This window comes from Mauremys mutica, chromosome 9 (genome assembly GCF_020497125.1).
Source record: "Mauremys mutica isolate MM-2020 ecotype Southern chromosome 9, ASM2049712v1, whole genome shotgun sequence".
NCBI lineage: Eukaryota > Metazoa > Chordata > Testudines > Geoemydidae > Mauremys > Mauremys mutica.
Window position 1 is genome coordinate 41946867 of NC_059080.1, and position 24172 is coordinate 41971038.

At 44.4% G+C, this 24172-nt stretch overlaps 1 protein-coding gene across 7 annotated transcripts in view; it reads right to left on the reverse strand.

Annotated features, from left to right (window-relative positions):
* ENOX2 (ecto-NOX disulfide-thiol exchanger 2) overlaps positions 1-24172 on the reverse strand; it is a 142371-nt gene that overhangs the window by 95494 nt on the left and 22705 nt on the right. For all 7 annotated transcript variants that reach the window (XM_045029819.1, XM_045029818.1, XM_045029821.1 and 4 more), the window contains one exon: positions 2167-2310. In XM_045029819.1, coding sequence (XP_044885754.1) covers positions 2167-2310 — 144 coding nt within the window. Of the gene's footprint in view, positions 1-2166; positions 2311-24172 lie in introns of those variants that run through there.

The window sequence follows — 24172 nt, forward strand, 5'->3', positions numbered from 1 at the left end:
AAGTGGATTCATTTACCTTCATTTGCATACAAGGAATGTCTTTACATTCCTATCTACCTAACAGCAGCAGCAGTATTTCTTAGGATCTGTGGAATGAGGAGTCAACCCTGAACTGTAGCCTGATCAAGCAACATGCAGTGAGAGTCATTCCTGCACTAGGCTCCAGCCAATCCACAAGCCAGGAGCTAGTCTGATTGAGGATACTCCAACCAGGTATATAAACCTCACAGGTAAAACAGCAGCTCAGTCTGCTCAGCATCACTTCATGGCTTAGAACTCTCCTCTGCCTGACAGTGGTGACAGATTCCACAGGGTCCAGTCCTGCTCTTGCTCCAGTGTTGTCCCTAGTCCTGTTCCAACCCTGATCAGCTCCAGCCTAGCTCCCAGCCCTACCCCTGCCTTCTTTCAACCTTGCTCCTGACTCCCAATTCCGGCTCTGACCCCAAGGCCCGAGTGCCACTGCTCCGACCACTAGGCCTGAGCATTCTTACCTCAGTTTCTGACAGGTTTCAATTAATTGTCAATATGAAGTCAAAGGAGAATTTTCCATAACAATTTAGTTTTCCCAATTATATTTTTTTTTCATTTTTCATGGCTTTTTATTTCTCAGAGAAAATAGTAAAGTTTCATTATTAACCTGTCATCAGTAAAAATTGGTATACACATTAAATAAGTATCCTGCATTTATTTCTATTCACCATCTATTTTACTATCATAGAAAACTAGAGAAATATGCTTTCTGAAACTTTTTTGAACATTAGTTAAGGTTGATCTTGGACTTTTTTCCCCTTCAAACTATACAAATCTAGGAAATAAAAAGAGAAAGTTTACTTTTCCACTTTCATTTCTAAGAATAAACCATTACGGATATTCTGTATATTCCGTTACGATCTAAAAATCACATTACCACAATTCAATAATAACCTGCTATGGAGCCTGAACTCCATCCACTGCTACTTGCAAGAACATTGCATGATTTGGAAAACTAGTGTGGAAATCAATGCAAATTTAGCAAAGATAATATAGATATGGGTCGAATGAAAAAGAATAATGTCTGGAAAAAAAAATATTAAGAAACCTAAACAGACATTAGCTAGTAAATTGACCGTGTAGTTTAAAGCTTTTTGAACTGGGGACCCTCTGTCTTCCTCATAACATGGGCTGTCTCTTTCCCATTCTACCTGGCTGAATAGGAATATTGCCTTCCCTGTGGTTGCAAGCCTACAAGAAAAGGATCAATGCATGTGGGATTCAGTGTGGGTACTCTGCAGATAGTGATACATGCAATCTGAGCAGCACATGGCAGGCTTGCAGAGCTGAGAAAAGACCCACTGTTTCCAACTCACAATTTTACTGAGAGTCTCATAATATTTGGTGTTTTTCTTAAAGCCCCAGTCCCCGGAATCATGAGATTACATAAGAATCTCAGCTTTCATTTTTTTAACGGTTTGGGAAATGCTGGCCTAGATGATCAGCAGAGATCTGCTTTGACAAAGTGATAAATTCCAGCTGTTTTGGGTTAAAAATCACACTAGTCTTGAACTCTGTTTAAAGAGTTCTAGACGCCATTTGACTAGGGTGACCAGATAGCAAGTGTAAAAAATCAGGGAGTGGGGGGCAATAGTTGCCTATATAAGAAAATGTGAATTCTGAAGGCTCAAAGACCAGAAAGCAAATGAAAGGCACTCAACCTTTACTGTGTTTTAATAGCTCATGATTTTAGCCAGTCTCCTAATTTTGGGAGCCTGAGTCATCATTTTTGAGTCACGATTTCAAAATGATTAACAACACACAGGGTGTTGGAGTCTGGCACATCCACTTCTCCAGATGAAGACACCCTCATATCTATATATAAATGGCAACTAGCCTCAATATACAGAAGTGAAGGGAGCACACAGGAAGCCATGACCAATTTTTCACACCAATCTGATCCAAAACAGAAAACCTACTGCTGGCTAATCCAGCCTTGAGCACGTACCAAGCTGTGATTCCAGTTATTTCTAGCTATCCAGTGACAAGTGACAGAAACAGATCCCCCAGTAACTCTGAATTACTGACACAGCAGGAACTAAAAGCTACTTTGCTTTGCCATTTTAAGCAGAAGCCTCAGTTGTTTCCCTCAGATACTCTTCCCCAGTAAATACATAATGTTTCTGTCTGGCTCACTTGCAGGAATGTTTGTTCTCTTTCTCTTCTTGCTTGACTCCCCTCCATTCTCAACTGCACTTTCAGAAACCAGAGGGCCAGTGGTGTTGGTAAACTGCAGAGGTCCGTTGTTAGTGGCAGGATCAAAGGGCAGCTGGCTTAATCCTGTAAAAGAGAAATAACTCATTAGGGGGATATTTTCAGATTTTCGTGATCTTCATAGAGTATCTCAGAAATTGGAGAAGAAAAGACACAACAGATACCATATACTGCATGCCCTGAGGGGCTAGTGCAGGATTCTTTCCCTCATTCTGTTCTCCAGGGATTTGTCTGATAGCTATCACAGCAAGCCAGGGTTGAATGAGTTCCCCCTCCCTGCCCTGTTGATGAACTGGGGGAAAAGACATAAGGAACTGACTGTACTTGCATAGACACACTTACTTTACTCAGGTCAGAGGCTCCCCGGCTACTTACTGGCATGACCCCATTTTAATTAACTATTTTTTCCCCATGACCCCGGACAGCATGGAGGATGTCATTTGGCTATACATAATGGTATCCTCTGCACAGCATACGCTCATACATATGGTGTGTGACATCCTGCTGTGCAGATACCATTATGTACAGCCAAATGACATCCTCCATGAACCTTGACTCGCACACATGCATGGAGCACAATGGCATACTGCGCACACTTGGGACCACCTCACCACCTATGCTGATGGTGTGACCCCACTTGAGATTGTGACCCACGGTTTGGGAAATGCTGGCCTAGATGATCAGCAGAGATCTGCTTTGACAAAGTGATAAATTCCAGCTGTTTTGGGTTAAAATTCACATTAGTCTTGAACTCTGTTTAAAGAGTTCTAGACGCCATTTGACTAGGGTGACCAGATAGCAAGTGTAAAAAAATCAGGGAGTGGGGGGCAATAGTTGCCTATATAAGAAAATGCCCCCAAAATCGGGCCTGTCCCTATAAAATCAGGACATCTGGTCACCCTACATTTGACCCTCCCCCTCCAGTGTTTAAAGATGGATCTGATCAGACCAGATGCAATTTAGAGTCCTTATTTCAGTTCAGTGATCACAAGAGCTGAAATCACAGATGAGCGGTCTAGGGGCTGAACCTTACACTTGATGTGGGGACAGTGTCGCAGTGAGAGACAGTACAAAGCACACAGAAGCAGTTGGGTTCCCCACTAGCCAGTGAAATCTCTAAGAACTGGGCTAAAGGATGGAATCTCGGAACACAGCATTGCATCAAGAGGCAGGGACGTCAGCAAACGGCAAGCAGTGGCAGTGAGAGCAGTGTGAGCAGCAGCAAATGGGGCAGTGACAGAGACAACAGTGGTGAGATGGTGCAGCAGCAGAACCACAGAATTGGGGTGGCAGGTTTGTAGAAATTTTGGTGGTGCCCAGAACCTGACCCCCCAAACTCCACCCACCCAAACTCCGCCCCCACCTGCCTAAGGCTCTAGAAGGGAGTTTGGGTTGGGGGAGGAGGTCTGGGGTGCAGGCGCTGGGCTGGGGCAGGGGATTGGGGTGCAGGCTCTGGGAAGAAGTTTGGGTGGGGGAGGGGCTCTGGGGTGCAGGCTTTGGGATGACGTTTGGGTGCTGGGTGCAGGCTCTGGGCTGGGGCAATGGGTGGGGACGTAGGCAGGGGTGAGGGGTGCAGGCTCTGGGACGGAGTTTGGGTGTAGGCTCTGGGCTGGGGCAGAGGGTGGGGATGCAGGAGGGGGTGAGGGGTGCAGGCTCTGTGAGGGAGTTTGGGAGCAGGAGGGGGTGTTTGGGAAGGGGGTGGGGGTGCAGGCTCTGGGAAGGAGTTTGGGTGCAGGCTCCAGGCTGGGGCAGAGGGTGGGGGTGCAGGAGGAGGTAAGAGGGTGCAGGCTCTGGGACGGAGTTTGGGGGTTTGAGGGGGTGCAGAGGGAGGGGTGAAGGCTCTGGGAGGGAGTTTGGGGGCAGGAGGGGGTGTGTGGGAAGTGGGAGGGAGTGCAGGCTCTGGGAGGGAGTTTGGGGATGGGAATGGGTGCAGAGGGAGGGCGTGCAGGGGTGAGGGCTGTGGGGTGTGGCTGGGGATGAGGGGTTTGGGAGGGGGCTCAGGGCTAGGGCAGAGGGTTAGGGTACCGGGGGATGACGGCTCTGGCTGGGGCCAGGGATCAGGGGTTTGGGGTGTGGGAGGGGCTCAGGGCTAGGGCAAAGGGTTGGGGTGGAGAGGTGCAGATTCTGGGGTGGGACAGGGCTGGGGATGAAAAGTTTGGGGTGCAGGCAGGCTGCCCCAGAGCTGGGGCCAGAGAGGACTCCCTCCCTCAGCCCTATCCCCGCCGGCAGCAGTGAGCTCTGAAGGAGGGGTCCCCTTCTCCCCCCGGCAACATTCACCCCGCATCACTGTCACTGCACATGCTCCTAGGGCCCCTCTCAGGTCCAGGAAGCCCCCTCGCCTCCCCTATGGTGGGTGCCGGGGGGTGGCTGCCATCACATGTGCACCTCCTCCCCTGCTGCTGCCCCTCACTGTAGCCTCACTGGGGGTAAGGGATGGGGCTGCCCCTTGCCCAGCGTGGGGCAGGAGCGGTGACTGCAGGCAGGGGGCCCCCCTGTGCTGGTGGAGGGTCCTGCCAGAAAATGTAAGGGTCTGAGGTGGAAGGGCATGGTAAGGGCAGCCTGCCGTGCCACTAGTGGATAGGGGGCACTAGGACCCTGCAGCAGCAGTTGCTGCTGGGAGCCAGCAGAGTGGAGTCGGCCTGGAGCTGCAGGGGAAAGGCAGGGACACTCTGGGACCGAGGGGCAGCAAGTGGGGTCGGGGGACACTCAGGAGAGGTGTGGGGAGGGGTGGCAGGTGGGGCTGGGGACGAGACCCAGCCCCAAACATTGGTGGAGCCAGGCCCCTGGGCCTTGAATGTTGCTGGAGCCCGGGCACTACGGGCCCATACAACTCGCTGCCCCTGCGCAGAACCATTTGGCAAGTGGTTCTTGAAAGACAATGGATGCCAGATTCTCATTACTGGACTCCATCAACCTGGAGGTATCCAAGGACATCAGCGCTGCTCCCTCTGGGCACAGAACCACTTTGGTAAGTGGCTCTCCAGAGAAGACAGGACCAGGCCCTCAATACTAGATTCTCTTAACCTAGAGATGCCTGATGGCCAGAAACGCTTTGGCAAATCGCTCAGAGTCAAGGGCTTTCTCTCCCCCTTGTGTACCTCTGGAACCTTCCATGAGTGGGGAGACAAGGAAGGGAGAGTGCTCCAATGGCTACGACTCACCAGATCGTTCTGGAAGCTTGTCCAACAAGTTGGACTATGCAGAGGCCTCTCAACTGAAATTCCGCTACATGAAGCAGCACTAGACTCTGAGTTTGAGAGTTTTGCAAGAGATACTCAGTTATGTACCTATCACACAGCTAAACAACAAGAGTCTAAGGAGCAATGTGAAACAGCGGAGCAAAAGCTGCTAGGAACAGTATGAGACTGTTCACAGTGGAGTTCATCATGGAGCACAGTGGAGTTCATCTTCCCTCACCGCTTTATGCTATGCTGTATTCCAACTTCTTCATTTACAAGTGTTTACATGTGACTGGAATCTTGGCAAGGATTCCAAGCTAAACCATGCACGGTCTGGACAGGTGGCCGGCTACTATTTCAGCCCCTATTGCGTAGAACGAGTGTTTGATTTCAACACACACTTAAAACACCTATAAGGTTGAGCTCTGATATTCCTATTGTGAGGGTTAAATATCACCATATAAACGTCTGAAACCTCATTATAAATACCTGAACTTTGACAGGTCATGAAGTTCACAAGCAATAATATGTTATATATAAATGTAAATGATTTGCAAACTCTGGGCTAAAGGAAGCAGTGCCTTTTCCTTGTGCAAAAGAGGGATGATAGGTTTAGTGCACAAAAACTACAGCTAACTAAGAAAATAACTATGCAGTAGCATTCAGAAGCTCCAGTCAGGATTGAGACCCCACTGTCCTAGATGCTGTACAACACATAGAAAGACAGAGTTCCCACCTTGTATAGCAATTTGTCACTTAAGAAATATGGTGACCTAATGCAAAACAAACATTTTCCAGTGTCTGTGTGAAAATGGCAAATGGAGCTTGCCAAGAGACAGAATATTTTACTTCAGAACAACTCAACCTCTCTACCTCGTACAATGGGCTGGAATTCTTTTCAGAAATCTGCTTTTCTCACGGCACCTGCACTAAAAATACCAGGGAATTGTCCCATCACTGCTCTAACATGGGGCAGCTCCAATTTAACATTGGTGGGAGCTTTTGTACAGAATACCATCCCATGTTTGCGCCAGGAATGAGTTTCTTCCTAAAAGTGGGTGGGGAACGAGGCCCTGCACCTCTGTGGCCTTGCCCCTGCCCCTCCTCTTCCCCTCAAGGCCCTGCCCCCTGGCCAAGCTGTAGCCAAGGAGCCTGGGCCCCTCCCCCTGCCTAGGATGGGAGGGCCCCCCAAGAGTAGCCCCTAGCCCGTGTCTTTGACCTCCTCCCAAGGCAGGTGGAGGGTTGGCAGCTCCCCACAGCTGCCCATGCGGCTCTTATCCCGACTCCGGCTTGGCCTGGGGATGGAGTCTTGGAGACCGAAGCGCTGCAGCCAGGCCATGGTAACAGCCGTCCAAGCAGCTGTTGGGCAGGAGGTCCAGGGGGTGGGGACAAGGGCCAGGGGCTGCTCTCAGGCCCCTCCACCCCAGGCATGTGGATGGTCCACATCTCCCCACAGCTGCCCAGGTTCTCCGGGCCTCAGGGGTAAGAGGAGGGGAAGGGCCAGTGGCAAAAAGTGGATGGGCCAGGCCCATCCACTTTTAAAAGTGGGAGGACCATGGCCCCTTGCCCACCCCATATCGACGCCCCTGGTTTGGGTCACCATCTAGATAGTGTGCACCAGTGAAGGGTTTATTAAAATCCATGTGCATTTTATATAACAACCTGGTACATGGATTGTGCCAGCTCTTTTCCAGGCCCAAAATCCAGAGTTTGGTCAAGAGACCAGAGGCCTAGCAAATAGTGAATAGCTAAGAGAAGTAGAATAAACAAAAGATAACCTTGCTTTGCCAAAATAAGCCTAGTCAGCAAATTGCCAGGTGCTGGAGCTGAGAACTAAATAATTGTGTCTTATTCAAAGTTGCAGATTGAACAAAGAAGCCCTGTTTCAGTTGTTAGTTTCTTTTCTAGGAAGATGTTGTTCCCACAGATCCAACCTTGAGTTTATGAAAGGTTGGCACAAGTCAGTATAAGATATGGATTCCTCCCACCTCCCTTTGCCAGGGATGAATGCCTGCCTTAAAACACAAAGGGGACAATCTTTATTGTCATATACTTCCACTGTTTCCTTGCTTTAACCCCTAGAAATGTACCTGTTGAACAATCAAAGGAGTTGCTTCATTCCTATGAACCCCAAATCAGAATTCAACATATATATTTTATACTAATAACATTTTATCACAGTATTAATTAAATGTTAACTTGAGACCATGGGCGGAGCCATTATGTGACCTGTTAACCATTGGCTAATGTGCTATCTTGTCTTGCGGCTAAACCTATCCTGGGGTGTGGAACTGCCTACCCCGTCACTTTCCCCCGCCCATGGAAAAATCCATATATTCCATTGTAACAGTGTCTCTGAGCCTAATAAGCAAGGTGACACTCCGCCTGAGCTGTGCATAATAAACTCCTATGCTTAACCTCTACACGGTGTGGATTTATGTTCCTTCAACCAGGCAGAGCAACTTTACAAAATGCATACAGAATGAGGGACTCTATGCTGAGAAACACTGGCTCTGAAAAAGACTTGGGAGCTCAGTGGATAATCAGCTGAGTTCCCAGTGAGATGTTCTGGCCAATAGTGCTAATGCAATCCTAGGATGCATAAACAGGGGTATCTCAAATAGGAGTAGATAGATTATATATCTCTGTATTTGGCATTGGTGCGACCACTGTTGGAAGACTGTATCCAATTCTGGTGTTCACAGAAAGTTGACAAATTGCAGAGGGTTCAGAGAAGAGCCACGAGAATGATTAAAGGATTGGAAAACATGACTTCTAGTAACAGACTCAAGGAACTCAATCTATTTATTTTAACAAAGAGAAAATTAAGATGTGATGATCAGTTTATAAGTATCTACAAGGAGAACAAATATTTGAGAATGAGCTCTTCATTACAGCAGACAAAGGCTGGAAATGTTGAAACTAGACACATTCTACCTGGAAATAAAAACACAAATTTTCAATAGTGTGGGTAATTAACCATTGAAACAACATTCCAAGGGTTGTGGTAGATTCTCCATCACTGTCAATTTTTAAATCGGGATTGGATGCCATTTTAAAAGATCTGATCTATTTCAAACAGGAACAATTCTGGAGAAGTTCTATGGGCTGTGTTATGCAGGAGGTCAGATTAGATGATCACAGTGGTCCCTTTTGGCCTTAGAATCTATGAATAACTGTTTTCAGACTATTGGGCTTAGTGTCAGGAGTGGCAACACTGGTCTTCTCTAAACGCCTTTTCCAGAAGCTTGTGATTTGCTCATTTTCCTCTGGGACAGAAATTATGATCACTCTCCAGTTCAGTGGTGGAAGCTTTTCGGAAACAGAGAACAAAATCCAGAGGATTTATTGAAGTATGTCAGCATCAGCATTAAAAAGAGCTTGACGTTTAAAAAATGTTCAGTATTTTTTCCCTCACACAGATAACTCCCAAACACCAGCTTTGTTTCAGAAGTTCAGACTCTGCCTTCTCATAGCCCTCCATTTAGGATACATTCTTTGCCAATTAAACAAGCTGGTTTTTTATATTATAAAATTACTAATGTGTGTAAATGACATTCCGTGCACAGTATACCAATTTCCTTAAGTAAATAAGAATGTGCAAAAGAAACCAATGAATCTCTCTCAAAATGCATCCATTGAAAAGGGGACAAGAGGACTTTGATTGGTCCTAATCAAGACCCACTCCACATCCTGTCTTGCCCTATGAGCCCACTAACCCCATCAGCACTTCCACCACCAACTATGATTCACGAACAAGCTTGGAAGGAATCGATTCTTCTTAGTATATGTCGCCAAACACTGATTTCACTAGACACACACAAAACATATTTCCATCCATAATAGTTGAAATTTACAGATAGGCAAAGTAAGTAAAATGAGAACTTAGAGTTTGATTTAAGTATATTAGCTTTTTCTATTTTGACATGTAATGCTGACAATTTGTATTTTAATGGTCATAAAACGTTAGCTTTTTAAATCTCAATGTCTACTCTCATTACGTAATTTTTGTCTGGTCCCTCATAAGTTCTCACCACTCTGAAAATTTATATCAATACAAACCAGAAAAAAATGCTTGAACCCCATAATTTTATGCAACTGAAAATTTAAATGTATAAAAATACAAAAAATGCTGAAAAACAAACATTGATATTACCCATCAAAATTATATTTTAAAAAAATCAAATTCTGCCAAGCATATTCACGAATGTGCTGACTGGTGCCCAGAGTACCCAACCTACCACTGCAGCTGTCTCCTGTAGCTCTGGCCTCACTCTCCAGCTGCTCTATGTAGCACTGGGGGAAAATGCTGGGGATCTCCATAGTGTGCAAGTTATGGGGGTTCCTGGTGGGGACACTTTCCCTACCTATGCTTTTCATAGATTCCTAGAATTTAACACCAGAAGAGACAATAGATGCTCAGATATTAATAGTGACAGTGCTAAATATTATAGTCCTGGAGCCCTGCCTCTCCCTTCCATGCCCCACCTTACACCTGCCCTCTGCCCCTCCTCTCCCCCATCCACTTTCTCCCCCATCTTAAACCTGCCCCCTACCCTCCTTCTCCTGTCTCCTCCCGCATCACTTCCCCTGCCTCTCCTCACACTCAATTCACACGCTCCACTCTACTCTCCCCTCAGCTGGTGAAAATATTCTTTGGAGGGGCTGAGTAAAACTGTCAGACCCCACTCTCTGATGTAGGGAGGCTGTGACATTACCCAGATGTAGCAGAAAAAGAGAGCCTGAGACATGAGGCCAGGTATAAGGGCTTGGTGTAAGGCCTAAGGCCCAAATTAAAGGCAGGTCCTACTGATATATAGCAAAGTTAGCAAGAATCAGGCTACGAGCAAAGGTCAGGCCCTGTTACAAAGCAGATGCCTGCAGTTTCACTATTCAATACATAAACTTGGCAAGAACTGGGCTGGCGTTGCAAAAACACAAGCACTCCTAGGCACTGAGTATTCATGTGAACACATTCCAGATGGGTAGTACCAGAATACTCCAATACCAAATTTAGTATAAATACACTCCCCAAAAATAATACAGGGACACACTAACCCCTCCTAAAGATAAGGTCAGGATGACAGGGTGATGGATAGAGATATTTTGATCGAACCAACATGTACAAGGTAAAGGGTAGTAACTAACCACATTAGAGGAGCATATTTTTCTAGACCTTTAATCACTGTTGATGTGCTCCTCTGGACTTTCTCCAATTTGTCCACATCTTTCCTGAAATGTGGCGCCCAGAACTGGACACAATACTCCAGTTGCAGCCTAATCCATGCAGAGTAGAGTGAAAGAATTACTTCACATGTCTTGCTTCCTAAGCAGTCATTTCCCATTTTGTATGTGTGCAACTGATTGTTTATTCCTATGTGGAGTACTTTGCATTTCCCTTACTGAATTTCATTCTATTTACTTCAAACCATTTCTCCAGTTTGTCCAAAGCATTTTGAATTTTAATCCTATCCTCCAAAGCATTTGCAACCCCTCCCACCTTGGTAGTGTCCACAAACTTTATAAGTGTTCTCTCTCTGCCATTATCTAAATCATTGATCAGGATATTGAACAGAATCAGACCCAGAACTCATCCCTGTGGGACTCCCCTTGATGTGCCCTTCCAGCTTGACTGGTAACTACTCTCTGGGAATGGTTTTCCAACCAGTTCTGCACCCATCTTATAGTAGCTCCATCTAGGTTATATTTCCCTAGTTGGTTTATAGGTCATGAGAGACAGTATCAAAAGTCTTACTAAAGTCAAGACATACCACATCTACCACTTCCCCCCATCCCTTGTTACCCTGTAAAAGAAAGCTATTAGGTTGGTTTGAGACTATTTGTTCTTGACCTGGCACAGCTCTGGGAGGAAACATGCCTCTTATACGCAATCCTCTGCAGGGATCTGCTCTTGTGCCCATGAGAGTGTTTCTTGCTCTCATGGTGGGACTTGTTCTTACTTTTCGGTGCCAACAGTTCCACCCAATGGTTCATGCTCAGAGGGCCATTGCTAGACTGTGGAGGCCACTGTACAGGGTGGTCTCCCTGGCCAGAAGCCGAGTGAATTGGAGGCCTCATTGCCTCTTCCATCAGGAACGTGCAGAGACGGAGCCCACTGGCCTCTCTGGTTCTGGGCAGAGGGGACTTACAGATGATACACTTCGCCGAGATGTGTGCTTCTCCCAGGCAGTAGTGCTTCTCTGCTCGTTACAGAGGGAAAAGGAATGAGGGCAGGAGACGAAGCTCTTGAAACCCAGGATCCTGAGCAGTGATGAGGGATCGAGTCCCCCAACTGGGGAGGGGTTTTACTAAACTACAGACTATGCTACAACTATAATCACTATATCAACTATATTAACTCTCCCAATAAGCTATATAGCATAAGCTAAGTCTAAATTATTTACAATAAAGGTAACTCTCTTCTCTGGATAAGAGTGAAGGAGGAATAGGGGCTCAGACTCAGGCCATGCGGCAGTCTGAAGGGGGAGGGATAGCTCAGTGGTTTGAGCATTGGCCTGCTAAACCCAGGGTTGTGAGTTCAATCCTTGAGGGGGCCATTTGGGGAACTGGGGTAAAAATCTGGGGATTGGTCCTGCTTTGAGCAGGGGGTTGGACTAGATGATCTTCTGAGGTCCCTTCCAATCCTATGATTCTATGAGGAAACTGTAGTGGCGTCAACCCACACTGTCCCTTGTACAATCAGTCAGGCGCACAAGGAGACATACTGTGCATGTGTGGGTCAACAGACACTACTGGGAAAGAAACTTCTAAAGTCAGGCGCATGGCACACATGTGCACTAACATGTGGAATACATATAGGGAGCATTGCTCAAAGAAGGACGTGATTGTGGTGTAGCAGAGCCTGGAGCACTGGGCCTGGTGCAAGATTTAAGGCCTGAACCAGATGCTGCGAACCAAAGTTAGGCCATGTATTAAAGCAGATGCTTGCAAGTTCACTCTCTAGTACATGAACTTGGCAAAGCTGTTGCTAGTGTACCAGGTGTGACGTTGCACTCTATATGATTTTATGAAAATATGCTAATGAGTATGAATATAATGTAAGTTGTGTATTCCAGTTGTTTGCCTTAGCCTATAATTGGAGGGGTACTTTGCCTTAACCCTTTATTCGGCCACGGGGACAGCAGAAATTCCAGCTGCTGATTGAGCTGTTCTTTGCTCTTGTATTAGCGCACCTGTAACCATGGAGCCAGGTCTCACAGAACCAGGGTATTAGCAATAAACCTGGCCAAGTGCCTTTTGTCACTGAACAATGCCTGTGGTCTTTCTTTATAAGCAACATCAAAGTCTGTTGAACAAGCAGACCGCCTTATCTGCGGCAAAAAATAAGCAAAAACAGAAGCACTGAGAAGTCTGAACAGCGTTACTACGTCAACAACGTTCCAGCCATCAGCACTCAACTACATTAGATGTCTGCTATACCAGCTATCTGCGCACATGCACACACGCAAGCCAAGTGACAACATATAAGAACATAAGAAGAACATAAGAACAGCCATACTGGGTCAGACCAAAGCTCCATCAAGCCCAGTATCCTGTCCTCTGACAGTGGCCAATGGCAGGTGCCCCAAAGGGAATGAACAGACAGGTATAAGAACAGCCATACATGGAAATTGCATCTCAGCTGTTGACTGCTACAGCTTCTTTGGCTGGCGTTGGAGGACTGTTTTCTTCGTTCAGCTGGGTGCACTAAAAGTTTTGAAACTGCATGGAAACAGGTTTGGCTTCAAGGCTGATTTTTCTTTTTTAAGCATTTTAATGTTGAAAGCACCCTGAGTCAATACAGATGACTCTTGTAAACTGTGAATTACGTTTAAAATTTTGCATTATGACATTAATATTGATGCATTAACAACAATATTTTCCAGGCTGTGTATAAAAAAATGACCACAAATATGAACTTGGTTAGTATTGAATCTCTAAATAACTTTTTGGTGTTAACAATGAAATAATTTTGTTTTGTAATGACAAAGATTTTCATTCCATGTTGAATTTATAAAAGACAAATTTATAGCAGCACATGACAGAATTCCAGTTCTCATTATTTAGTTGCAGGGAGATAGCAATCTTGACAACAGTTTATTGTGAAAAATCATAATCCAAAGCCCCCTTTCTCAGGTTGTTAAAAAAAAAAACACTAAACAAAAATAGTACACCTCTACCCCGATATAACGCGGTCCTCGGGAGACAAAAAAAATCTCATCGTGTTATAGGTGAGACCGTGTTATATCAAACTTGCTTTGGCCCCCCCATTCCTTGTTCCCAGACCACCCCCTCCAGAGACCCCCGTCCCTAATCACCCCCAGGACCCCACCCCCTACCCAACCTCCCTGTCCCCTGACTGCTCTGACCCCTAACCCCATCCCCACCCCAGCCCACTCCACTCTGCCACCTCCCAGCCGTGGCGCTCCACTTCCCGCCGCAGGTGAGTGCGGAGGGCATCCTTCCCCCAACCTCCCTGCACTCACCAGCGGCGGGAAGCTGAGCAGCCCAGCCCCAGCCAGCTCCACTCCGCCAGCTCCACTTCCCACCGGGTAGGTGAGTGCAGGACCTTTCCCCAGCCGCCCCCCAGCGACACGGCTGGGGCTAGGGCCGGGGCAAGGAAAGCGGAGCGGGCTGGGGCTGCATCGCTCCGCTTCCCGCCACAGGTGAGTGCAGAGAGGTTGGGGAAAGGACACCTCCTACACTCACCTGCGGCGGGAAGCGGAACGTCACGGCTCGGAGGTGGCAGAGTGGAGCGGGCTGGGGCCAGGATGCTCCGCTTCCGATGCTGCTGGTGAGTGCGGGGGGATTCCTTGCCCCAAGCCCTCTCCCCTGAGCGACACGGCTGGGGCCAGGGCGAAGGAAGCAAAGCAGGCTGCTCCCGGCCCCCCGCTAGTCCCCTGGGCCATTCTGGGACTGCAGGGCCCCCAAAAGTGCCATCCCACAGCTCCTGCCCCCCAGACCCTGGGGGAGAGCCCCTGACCGCCCCCGAGACCCTCTGCCCCTTATCGAACCCCTCGGCCCTGGCCTGCCCTGGCACCCTTAACACGCTGCTCAGAGCAGCGTGTCAGAGCTTTACCGCCTTGTATGCAAACCCGCCTTATATCAGGTCGGGGTAGAGGTGTACTAACATAACATTTCCCAACTATCACATTACTCATTTTGTTTGTATTTATATCCCTTTCTTCTTCAACCCTTTGTCTATTTAGACAGTAAACTCTTCCAGGCTTAGTCAAGATTTGTACACGATGGGGTCTCAATCTCAGGGTTTGTTTACCCCTGAAATGCTACACTGGCACCACTACAGCACATCAGTGTGGACACTACCTTTGTCACTGGGAGGGGTTCCCCTGTCAGCATAGGTAATCTACCACTCCAAGAGGCAACAGCTAAATCAATGGAACAATTATTCTGTCAACCTAGTGCTTCTACACCGGGGATTAGGTCATTTAAACTATGCTCTGGGGTGTGGATTTTTCACACCCCTGAGTGGCATAGTTAAATGACCTAATTTTCCAGCATAGACCAGGCCTAGGCATTACTGTAATATGAATAAATGAAAATAATAATTAGGCTCAATGTGCAATCCCTGTGTTCTGTTGTGTATTGCAGTCATTTGTCACACATTTATATGGGGTGTGTCACACGCCAGCAGGTTTGAAGGTCGAGAAGCATAAAGGCAGGCAGTGAAATGGCATCCATCTTCCCAAGGGTAGCCTGGGCTTCAATCCCAACTGAAACAAATGGAAATAGCAGCTATCATTACCAGAGGCACCCCGTCACAGTAGTGAGGTAGTGGTCATCAGAAGCTTCAATCCCATGGCAAGTTATAGACACTGGCAGCCATTCTGAGTAAGGGAAAACTTTATTGAAGTCACAGATTCTATTGGACCATTAGTCTGATGACCTGTATAGCACAGATCATAGAATTTCCCCCAAAATAATTCCTAGTGCAGATCCTTCTGAAAAACGACCCAATCATAGAAAGTGGAATAGAGAAAGTAGCAAATTTGCACCATTACATGACATAGGATGGGGCGGGGGAGAATCTGTCAATCTATCTCAGCAGGATTCCAACAAAAATAGTTGAGAACTACTGACTTAGTTCATTGTTAAAGCACCAGCTGCACTGGTTCTTAAAGATTTATTTAAATAAGTTTGGTTCTCACTGATTAACATGACCCTAGAATCACAAGGAATTGTAGTTCTTTACTGGAAATGAGATTTTTAAACCTAAAAGCTCTGGAATTTCAGTTTTGTTCATTATTTAATACATCTCCTGACATGATGACTGTAGTAAGTGACTGCTATATTCTTCAAGGCACTGAATTGCCAAGAAAAAGTTCTTCTGGTAAGATAGTAACCATAGTGTGAGAACTCAAGTCAGTCTTATTTGTATTATTCAGTTAAGTAAGAAATTATCCTATTTCTAGGAAAAACACTTTACATATTTTCTATCATGCTCTGCATCTTCCTATTTATTTTTTGTTTTGTAAAATCCCAAAAGAGAATGTACTGCTTTGATTCAGTCATAACTACAGAAAACACAGAAGCCTTTCTTTCAGGGATGTGCACATGGCTCTGTTGGATAAAAATTATTCAATAAGACATTGAAACCATCAGGCAAGCAGATCTCCAACACTTAGTTAGACCTTGTCTCCACTGGAAAAGGTTTGCTGGTATAGCTAAACCAGTGGTTCTCAACCAGAGGTACACGTAACCCTGGGGGTACGCAGAGGTCTTCCAGGGGGTATATCAAATCATCTAAATATTTACCTAGTTTTACAAAAGACTACAGAAAAAGCATGAGCGAAGTCAGTACAAACTAAAATTTCATACAGACAATTAATTGTTTATACTGCTCTATATACTATACACTGAAATGTAGATACAATATTTATATTCCAAGTGATTTACTTTATAATGATATGGTAAAAATGAGAAAGTCAGCAATTTTTCTGTAACAGTGTGCTGTGACACTTTTGTATCTTTATGTCTGATTTTGTAAAAAAGTAGATTTTAAGTGATGTGAAACTTGGGGGTATGCAAGACAAATAAGACTCCTGAAAGGGGTAGAGTAGTCTGGAAAGGTTGAGAGCCACTGAGCTAAACCACCAAATACCCCCTACTGGAGATGTTATTTATACTGGCAAAAAGGTCTTTTGCTGCTATAACTTAGAGCTTTTGTGGACATACACCTCTACCTCAATATAACGGTGTCCTCAGGAGACAAAAAATGCTACCACGATATAGGTGAAACCGCATTATATCGAACTTGCTTTGATCCACCGGAGTGTGCAGCCCTGCACTCCCCTCCCCCGCTGGAGCACTGCTTTACCTCGTTATATCCGAATTCATGTTATATCAGGTCACGTTATATCGGAGCAGAGTTGTAATTATGCCTATTAGGGGTGTGATTTTTTCACTCCTAATAGACATAGTTATGCTGGCAAAAGTTTTAAGTGTCTTTAATGAAACAAGCTAACCAATGCAGAAAAGAGAATGAAGCTTTTTCAATCAGTTGGAGGCACAGACACTGTATACAAGTCTATTGGTCTAACTGAACACAATTCAATTCACCAGCTGCTGGACTAGACAGCTGATTTACTGCATTGTTCTGAAACAGTAATCTTGAAACACTGTGACTCAGATCCCTACACTTCATCTCCCTGATATCCACTTAGCAGAGAGAGAAAAAAATCAATGCACATATTCAAGTCTAAATACTACCTGACTGTCACTCAGTGAAAACAGAAATGGGTCCTATTCTTCACTTCCTTTACTCTTATCAACATCATTTATTTGAACACAAACTTACAAAAGAATACCCTATAGAAGTAATGACACTGCACAGTGGGATGGAGGGGTGGATGAACTGGCCCAGGACTTACTAGAAAAAATTTTTCCCCAACATTAAGCAATATTCACCAGCCTGAACTATAAGCCTTGTAGTCTTTGTTCTGGCATCACATTTATTTCTAACAATGCAACAATGTCTGTGTTTAGAAATGTCAAGGAAATCTTGAATACTTATGGTATTACACAAAGGTGACATTTTGTGATATTTAATGGGTTTCTCTTAGGTCTATTCCATGAAATAACTTGATGCCAAAAGATGATCTGCTTCTCTGTAACCATTTTGCTAGCAATTTATTTCTTTTTTTATTTCTGTCAGTAGCTGTTGGGGAAGAAATTACGTGATAGTTCTCTGTTTAAATGCCATTTGTTTCAAAATCGAATAGATAGGAAAATGTTTAGAAGTTGCTATTCTGAATTCACTTTAAGTCCTCATTCTAAAGTGCATTCCAAATCTATTGCAATAAACTAGAAAATGTAAAGTGAAGAAACATGGGAGGGGAACAGAAAAATGCCAAATGCTTGAAAATTGCTTTTCAATGCAAGCTCCCCAGGTGATAACCTAATAGTAGTAGCAGACCTCAGACGTGCAATTCAAGGCAAGAAACCCATGTACAACTGGGGAATCAGGATTATCAGTTCAAAATACATAGAAAACTGCGAGACCCACTGTAGATAAGGTCTGCATAACACATGACTGCCACTATCAAGCCAATATAACAATGATCACCTAGCAATACCACAGGGAAATGTATTTTCATGGGGGAAGAGAGCAAAGTATATACTGTACCTGTATACTGTAACAGGAACATTGCAAGATGCTGCTGGCAAAATTCCTCAACAGATCCTACAGTTACCCTGCCACTCTCAACTCCACAATAAAAGAAAAAAAGATCACAATAGTTCAGCATACATAGGATGCTCTTGTTGAGTTCAGTTACTTGTATGGAGCTGACCTACAGCAACTAGAGCAAATGAAGGATCCTAACGCTAGGACAACTGACACTACACTTACACAAAAGGCAGCAGTGGAAAATCCAGGAATCGCGAGGGTGAGGGATTGAACTGGCTTTTATGAATTACTGTCACTGCTGCATGTGTTCCCATCAGTCTCCAGTGACTGACAATTATAGGCTGACTCTTGGATGGGGGGAAGATTGAAGAGCAGGTAGAGAAGCAATTAGCGGCATGTTCATGTGTGAATTGGTAAGGGATTTCATATGTTAGTGACTTGAAAAGTGGCATGCAGCTGACATCTGAACTTCACAACATGCAAGCCTTGCAAGCTGCTGCCTTAGCACAGAGATCAGCTAAGCACTGGTAATGCTTTGGACACAATTTCAAGTGCCAGAGAACACAGCACTCCTTTTGTTCTGAAAAAGTTCACATTCCAATAGAACATCTAATTTCCCTAAAAGTGGTCATTTTAAAAAAGCTCCAGTATAGATATGAAAAAGAAATTCTACTGAACACAACCTCTTCAGGCTGAAAGAAGGAAGGAGGAATAGTCTGGGTTTAGTGTTTAATGAAACTCATCTAAAATATTTACAGAGCTACAAAAAAAATGTATATAGCTGTGACAGGTTGCCTCTCTTTAAGGTGACACCTGATGTACTGGGATACCATTGAGCCCGCCTGTTCCGCCAGCCTGAGTCCCCTTTACCCTGGCTTGCTGAGTCAGGCTCTTAAGCCTCCTCTAGCACACACACAGGCAGGGCCACGCCCAGCTGCAGAAAGACACAGACACTGAGATCAGTTCTGAGAAGGCTCCGCTTAAGGGACTTGCCCCAGCCCTCAGGTGCCCACCTCCCTTGGAGAGCAGACCCAAAAGGTATATAGAAAGATCTGCACAAGGCAAGCTCATAAAAATCCACCCTCTCCCTCAATGTGAAGAGAGATATGCACAGCTTCTTGCCCCACCCCAGATATGGATTGCAAAAACTGGGTTTAATAATAAACAAAACAAATGTATTAACTATAAAAAGTATTAAGTGAATATAAGGGACAGCAAACAGAACAAAGCAGATTATGAAGCAAATAAAACAAGCAAACTAAGCTTGATTCACTGAAGAAAACAGGTTACAAAATGTAATTTCTCACCCTAAATGTTGAATTAGGCAGGATGCAGAATTTCTGTAGCTTAGAGTTCCAGTTATCTCTTCTTACAGATGGATCCCTGTTTCAGTCTGGACTCACCCCTGCCTTTTCCCTCAGGTACTTTCAGCAATCATCCAGTGCCTACCCAAGAAGAATGAGAGTCTAGATCAACCCCCCTCCCCAGCCCTTAAAAAGGATTTACCTAAGGCAGGAATCCTTTCTTTGATCCCCATCCCTTACAGAGGAAAAGTACCGGCAGTGTCCAAGGTGGTATTTTGTATCAGGTGATCACCTGATACAGCTATGTCCCAGGATAGAAGGAAAGAGATTAACATCTTCACAGTCAATTTATTGTTTCTTCCTAACAGCCCATCAAGGCTGTGATGGCCGGTTGTCTGCTGTGTCTCCCCCAAATACACACACAGTGGTAATTGCTACATAGTCAATATTCCTAACTTTAGATACAGAAATAATACATGCATACCATTTGGATAATCACATTCGGTAAATCATAACCTTTCCAATGATATCTTACATGAGCCATCTTGCATAAAGTATATCTTAGTTATGCCATATCCTATCATAACCATATTTCTATGAAGAATGTGGGCTGTAAAATCACAATAGCCAGAAAGAAAAACTACCTTAAAAGGGGACTGAGGTTGGGTGAATGTCACATTCCCTCAACGCAAACCCTTAAGACAAGAAAATGCCAAGTTACAGGACTCCATTTATCTGTACCCTTTGTCAGCACAGCATGGGATTTATCTTCTGTACCAGTTTCAAAAGCAAAACAATTCCAAGAAATACTAGGACTTTTTGGGTCCTACATCTAACAATGGAAACCAGAACCAAAGCCAACAAAGATTTTTTAGTCACCTACAGATCTCCACAGACTTAGGGGTTGAGAACAGAGCTGATGGCTGCTGTCAGCAATGGTGGCAAAGGTATCCATGTCTTGGGGACTTCAACAAATGTACATCAACAAGTGCTCTGATGCAAAAGCCCAAAAGCTCTTTGCCTCTCTTGCCTCCTTAGGCTTTTCATATTCATTTCCAGTCCAACCCACAGAGCTAGCTACACATTAGAAACAATTTTTGAACCAGATGTGGAGATAGAAGACATCACAATACAACCACTGTCTTGAACAGACCCTCATCTAATTCAGATAATTGGTTAGCATTCTCCCTGCTTCCAAGCAGCATGAAGAGCACACAACTCAAAGCTGGATAAAAAGTTTCACAGACAACTCTTTTTTGGCAAAAAATACAGATTCAGCAACACTGAAAGGTTTTGTGAATTCATGTCAACTTCACCCAACTGTTCATTTGTGGGGGGGGGAAAAAGGGGTGTAAACATTTCATTCTGTTCCATAGAATCATAGATTATTAGGTTTGGAAGGGACCTCAAGAGATCATCTAGTCCAACCCCCTGCTCAAAGCAAGACCAACCCCCAAATCCCCCCCTGAAGGATTGAACTCACAACTCTGGGTTTAGCAGGCCAATGCTCAAACCACTGAGCTATATCCCTCCCACCCCCAGTTACCCCATGCAGTATTTCCAGAGGGACACACCAGAGATATACTCAGGATTATGCTGCAGAGTGTATCTACAATCCCCCCTATGGTATGCCTAATGGCGCCTCCATGTGGTTTTCAAGACAATCTACTGTCATGGACCAACAGAGATATACAGTCAACTACAGCAGGAACTGAGAGAGGCTTGCTTTACCAAGTAATATAGGCGTGGTGATGCAAGGGATCTTTGACCCCTTTACGCCTTCAGACTGGGCCAATATGAAATTAAATAAATCTTTACTTGAAATTAGGTCTGTCAAGTGATTAAAAAATTAATCGTGATTGATTGTGTGATTAATCGCACTGTTAAACAATAATAGAAGACCATTTATTTAAATATTTTTGATGTTTTCTACATTTTTAAATATATTGATTCCAATTACAGCACAGAATACGAAGTGTACAGTGCTCACTTTACATTTATTTTTGATCACAAGTATTTGCACTGTAAAAAAGCAACAAAAAAAATAGTATTTTTCAATTCACCTAATACAAGTACTGTAGTGCAATCTCTTTACCATGAAAGTTAAACTTACAAATGTAGAATTATGTACGAAAATAATTGCATTCAAAAATAAAACAATGTAAAATTTTAGAGCCTGCAAGTCCACTCAGTCCTACTTCTTGTTCAGGCAATCACCCAGACAAACAAGTTTGTTTACATTTGCAGGAGATAATGCTGCCTGCTTCTTGTTTACATCACCTGAAAGTAAGAACAGGCAATTAATTGCATGGCACTGTTGTAGCTGGCGTCACAAGATATTTACGTGCTAGATGAGCTAAAGATTCATATATCCCTTCTTGCTTCAACCACAATTCCAGGGGACATGCGTTCATGCTGATGACAGGTTCTGCTCAATAACAATCCAAAACAGTATGGACCGACACATGTTCATTTTCATTATCCGAGTCAGATGCCACCAGCAGAAGGTTGATTTTCTTTTTTGGTGGTTCGGATTCTGTAGTTTCCGCATCTGAGTGTTGCTCTTTTAAGACTTCTGAAAGCATGCTCTACACCTTGTCCCTCTCAGATTCTGGAAGGCACTTCAGATTCTTAAACCTTGGGTCGAGTGCCTTAGCTATCTTTAGAAAACTCACATTGGTACCTTCTTTGCGTTTTGTGAAATCTGCAGTGAAAGCGTTCTTAAAATGAACAACATGTGCTGGGTCACCATCTGAGACTGCTATAACATGAAATATAGGGCAGAATGCGGGGATATACAATTCTCCCCCAAGGAGTTCAGTCACAAATTTATTTAACACATTATTTTTTTAACGAGCTTCATCTGCATGGAAGCATGTCCTCTGGAATGGGGGCCGAAGTATGAAGGGGCATACAAATGTTTAGCATATCTGGCACATAAATACCTTGAATGCCGGCTACAAAAGTGCTATGCAAATTGCCTGTTCTCACTTTCTGGTGACATTGTAAATAAGAAGAGGGCAGCATTATCTCCTGTAAATGTAAACAAACTTGTTTGTCTTAGAAATTGGCTGAACAAGAAGTAGGACTGAGTGGACTTGTAGGCTCTGAAGTTTTACTTTGTTTTGTTTTTGAGTGCAGTTATGTAACAAAAAAAATCTACATCTGTAAACTGCACTTTCATGACAAAGATTGCACTATAGAGCTTGTATGATATGAACTGAAAAATATTATTTCTTTTAATCATTTTTACAGTGAAAATATTTTTAATTAAAAATAATATTCACTTTGATTTCATTACAACACAGAATACAATATATATGAAAATGTAGAAAAACATCCAAAATATTTAATAAATTTCAATTGGTATTCTATTGTTTAACTGTGCGATTAAAACTGTGATTAATTTTTTAAATTGTGATTATTTTTTGAGTTAATCATGTGAGTTAACTGCGATTAATTGACAGCCCTACTTGAAATATTTTTAAAAGTATGTGTCTCTGCCCCTCCCTTGGGACACCGTTCCCCACTGCATCCTCCATTGCCCTGACAACAGCCTATCCACACTGCTGAGCATTCTGCAGCATAGAATGTTTGTTTCTGTTGCCAATATAGCGCTACAGCAAGCTAACTTTCACACTCTCCCAACTTCCCTCTGAATGCCCACTCTGGCTAGGTAGAGGGACACAGCACGTAAAGCTACCTCTAGGATTTATAGATAGTTTTAAAATCATTTGCTTGGTATGTATGTTTCCCAGAATAGCTTCAGCGTTCGGGGGTCAAGGGAGCATGCACAACTGTAACAGACCTGCATTTATGAGAGACACACAGTGGGTGAGGAAATATCTTACCCAACCTCACCCACCTTGTCTTTCTAATATCCTGGGACCAACCCAGCTACAACGAGACATTCAGAACACAGGCATTCAGATCCCTCCTCCATGAGGGTCAGTTATGCAATGCTGGCCTGCCTACCTGCCAACATACAGCCAAGGACATGCGTAGGAAGATAAGCAATTTATCCCCAAGCAGTTTATAAAGACCTAGATTTTTAAAACCAGGTAGTCAGAAACCAGTGACACACAGGACTGGGTGAAGATATTTGTGAGTATCTCCTCTCCTCTTACACCAGTCCAACTCCACTGACCACATTTAGAATTGGGCCTCTTGGCTCTTTCACTTGTCTGTTTCTATGACCAGAGTTTTCAAAAAGGCTCAGTCAGCACCAACTGGAGCTAGATTTTCAGGACAGCTAGACTCCTAGAGAGGCTCTTGGAGGTACAGAGCTCTTCAAAATCTGGCCCCACATCTCATTCACACTTGTGCACAAGTGTCCCCTCCTCTATTCCAGCTGCTAGTTTTCAGGTTTGGTTGGTTTTTTTGTTTTTAAGTATGACCAATATGCAGAGCAGCCACTAGAGGACAGCTGTTAGACCAGCCTAACCAACACATCCTTGCTTACCTGTACCTGAACAAGATCTACATTGAAAGTGGCTGGTGCTACCACTGCACCCTCTGCATACTTCCGAAATGCAATTGGGCTGCCCATCACTCAGACCACACCTCCAACCACCCTGTATTTTGCATGCTATAAAATCATGTTCAGGCACCAAAAGTGTGCCCAGCCATCACTTTGGGGGAAAGAGTGTTGCTACTCCCGCACAGGCAGGTCAGACAAGCTGTACTGGTGGCCCCAGCTAAACAGCATCAGTTCATGGAATAGAAACAGTATATTAGCAATTTTTGGCAGGACAGCAGAGCATGGAACCTCTAGAGCCTGCGGCACCTTTTCAATT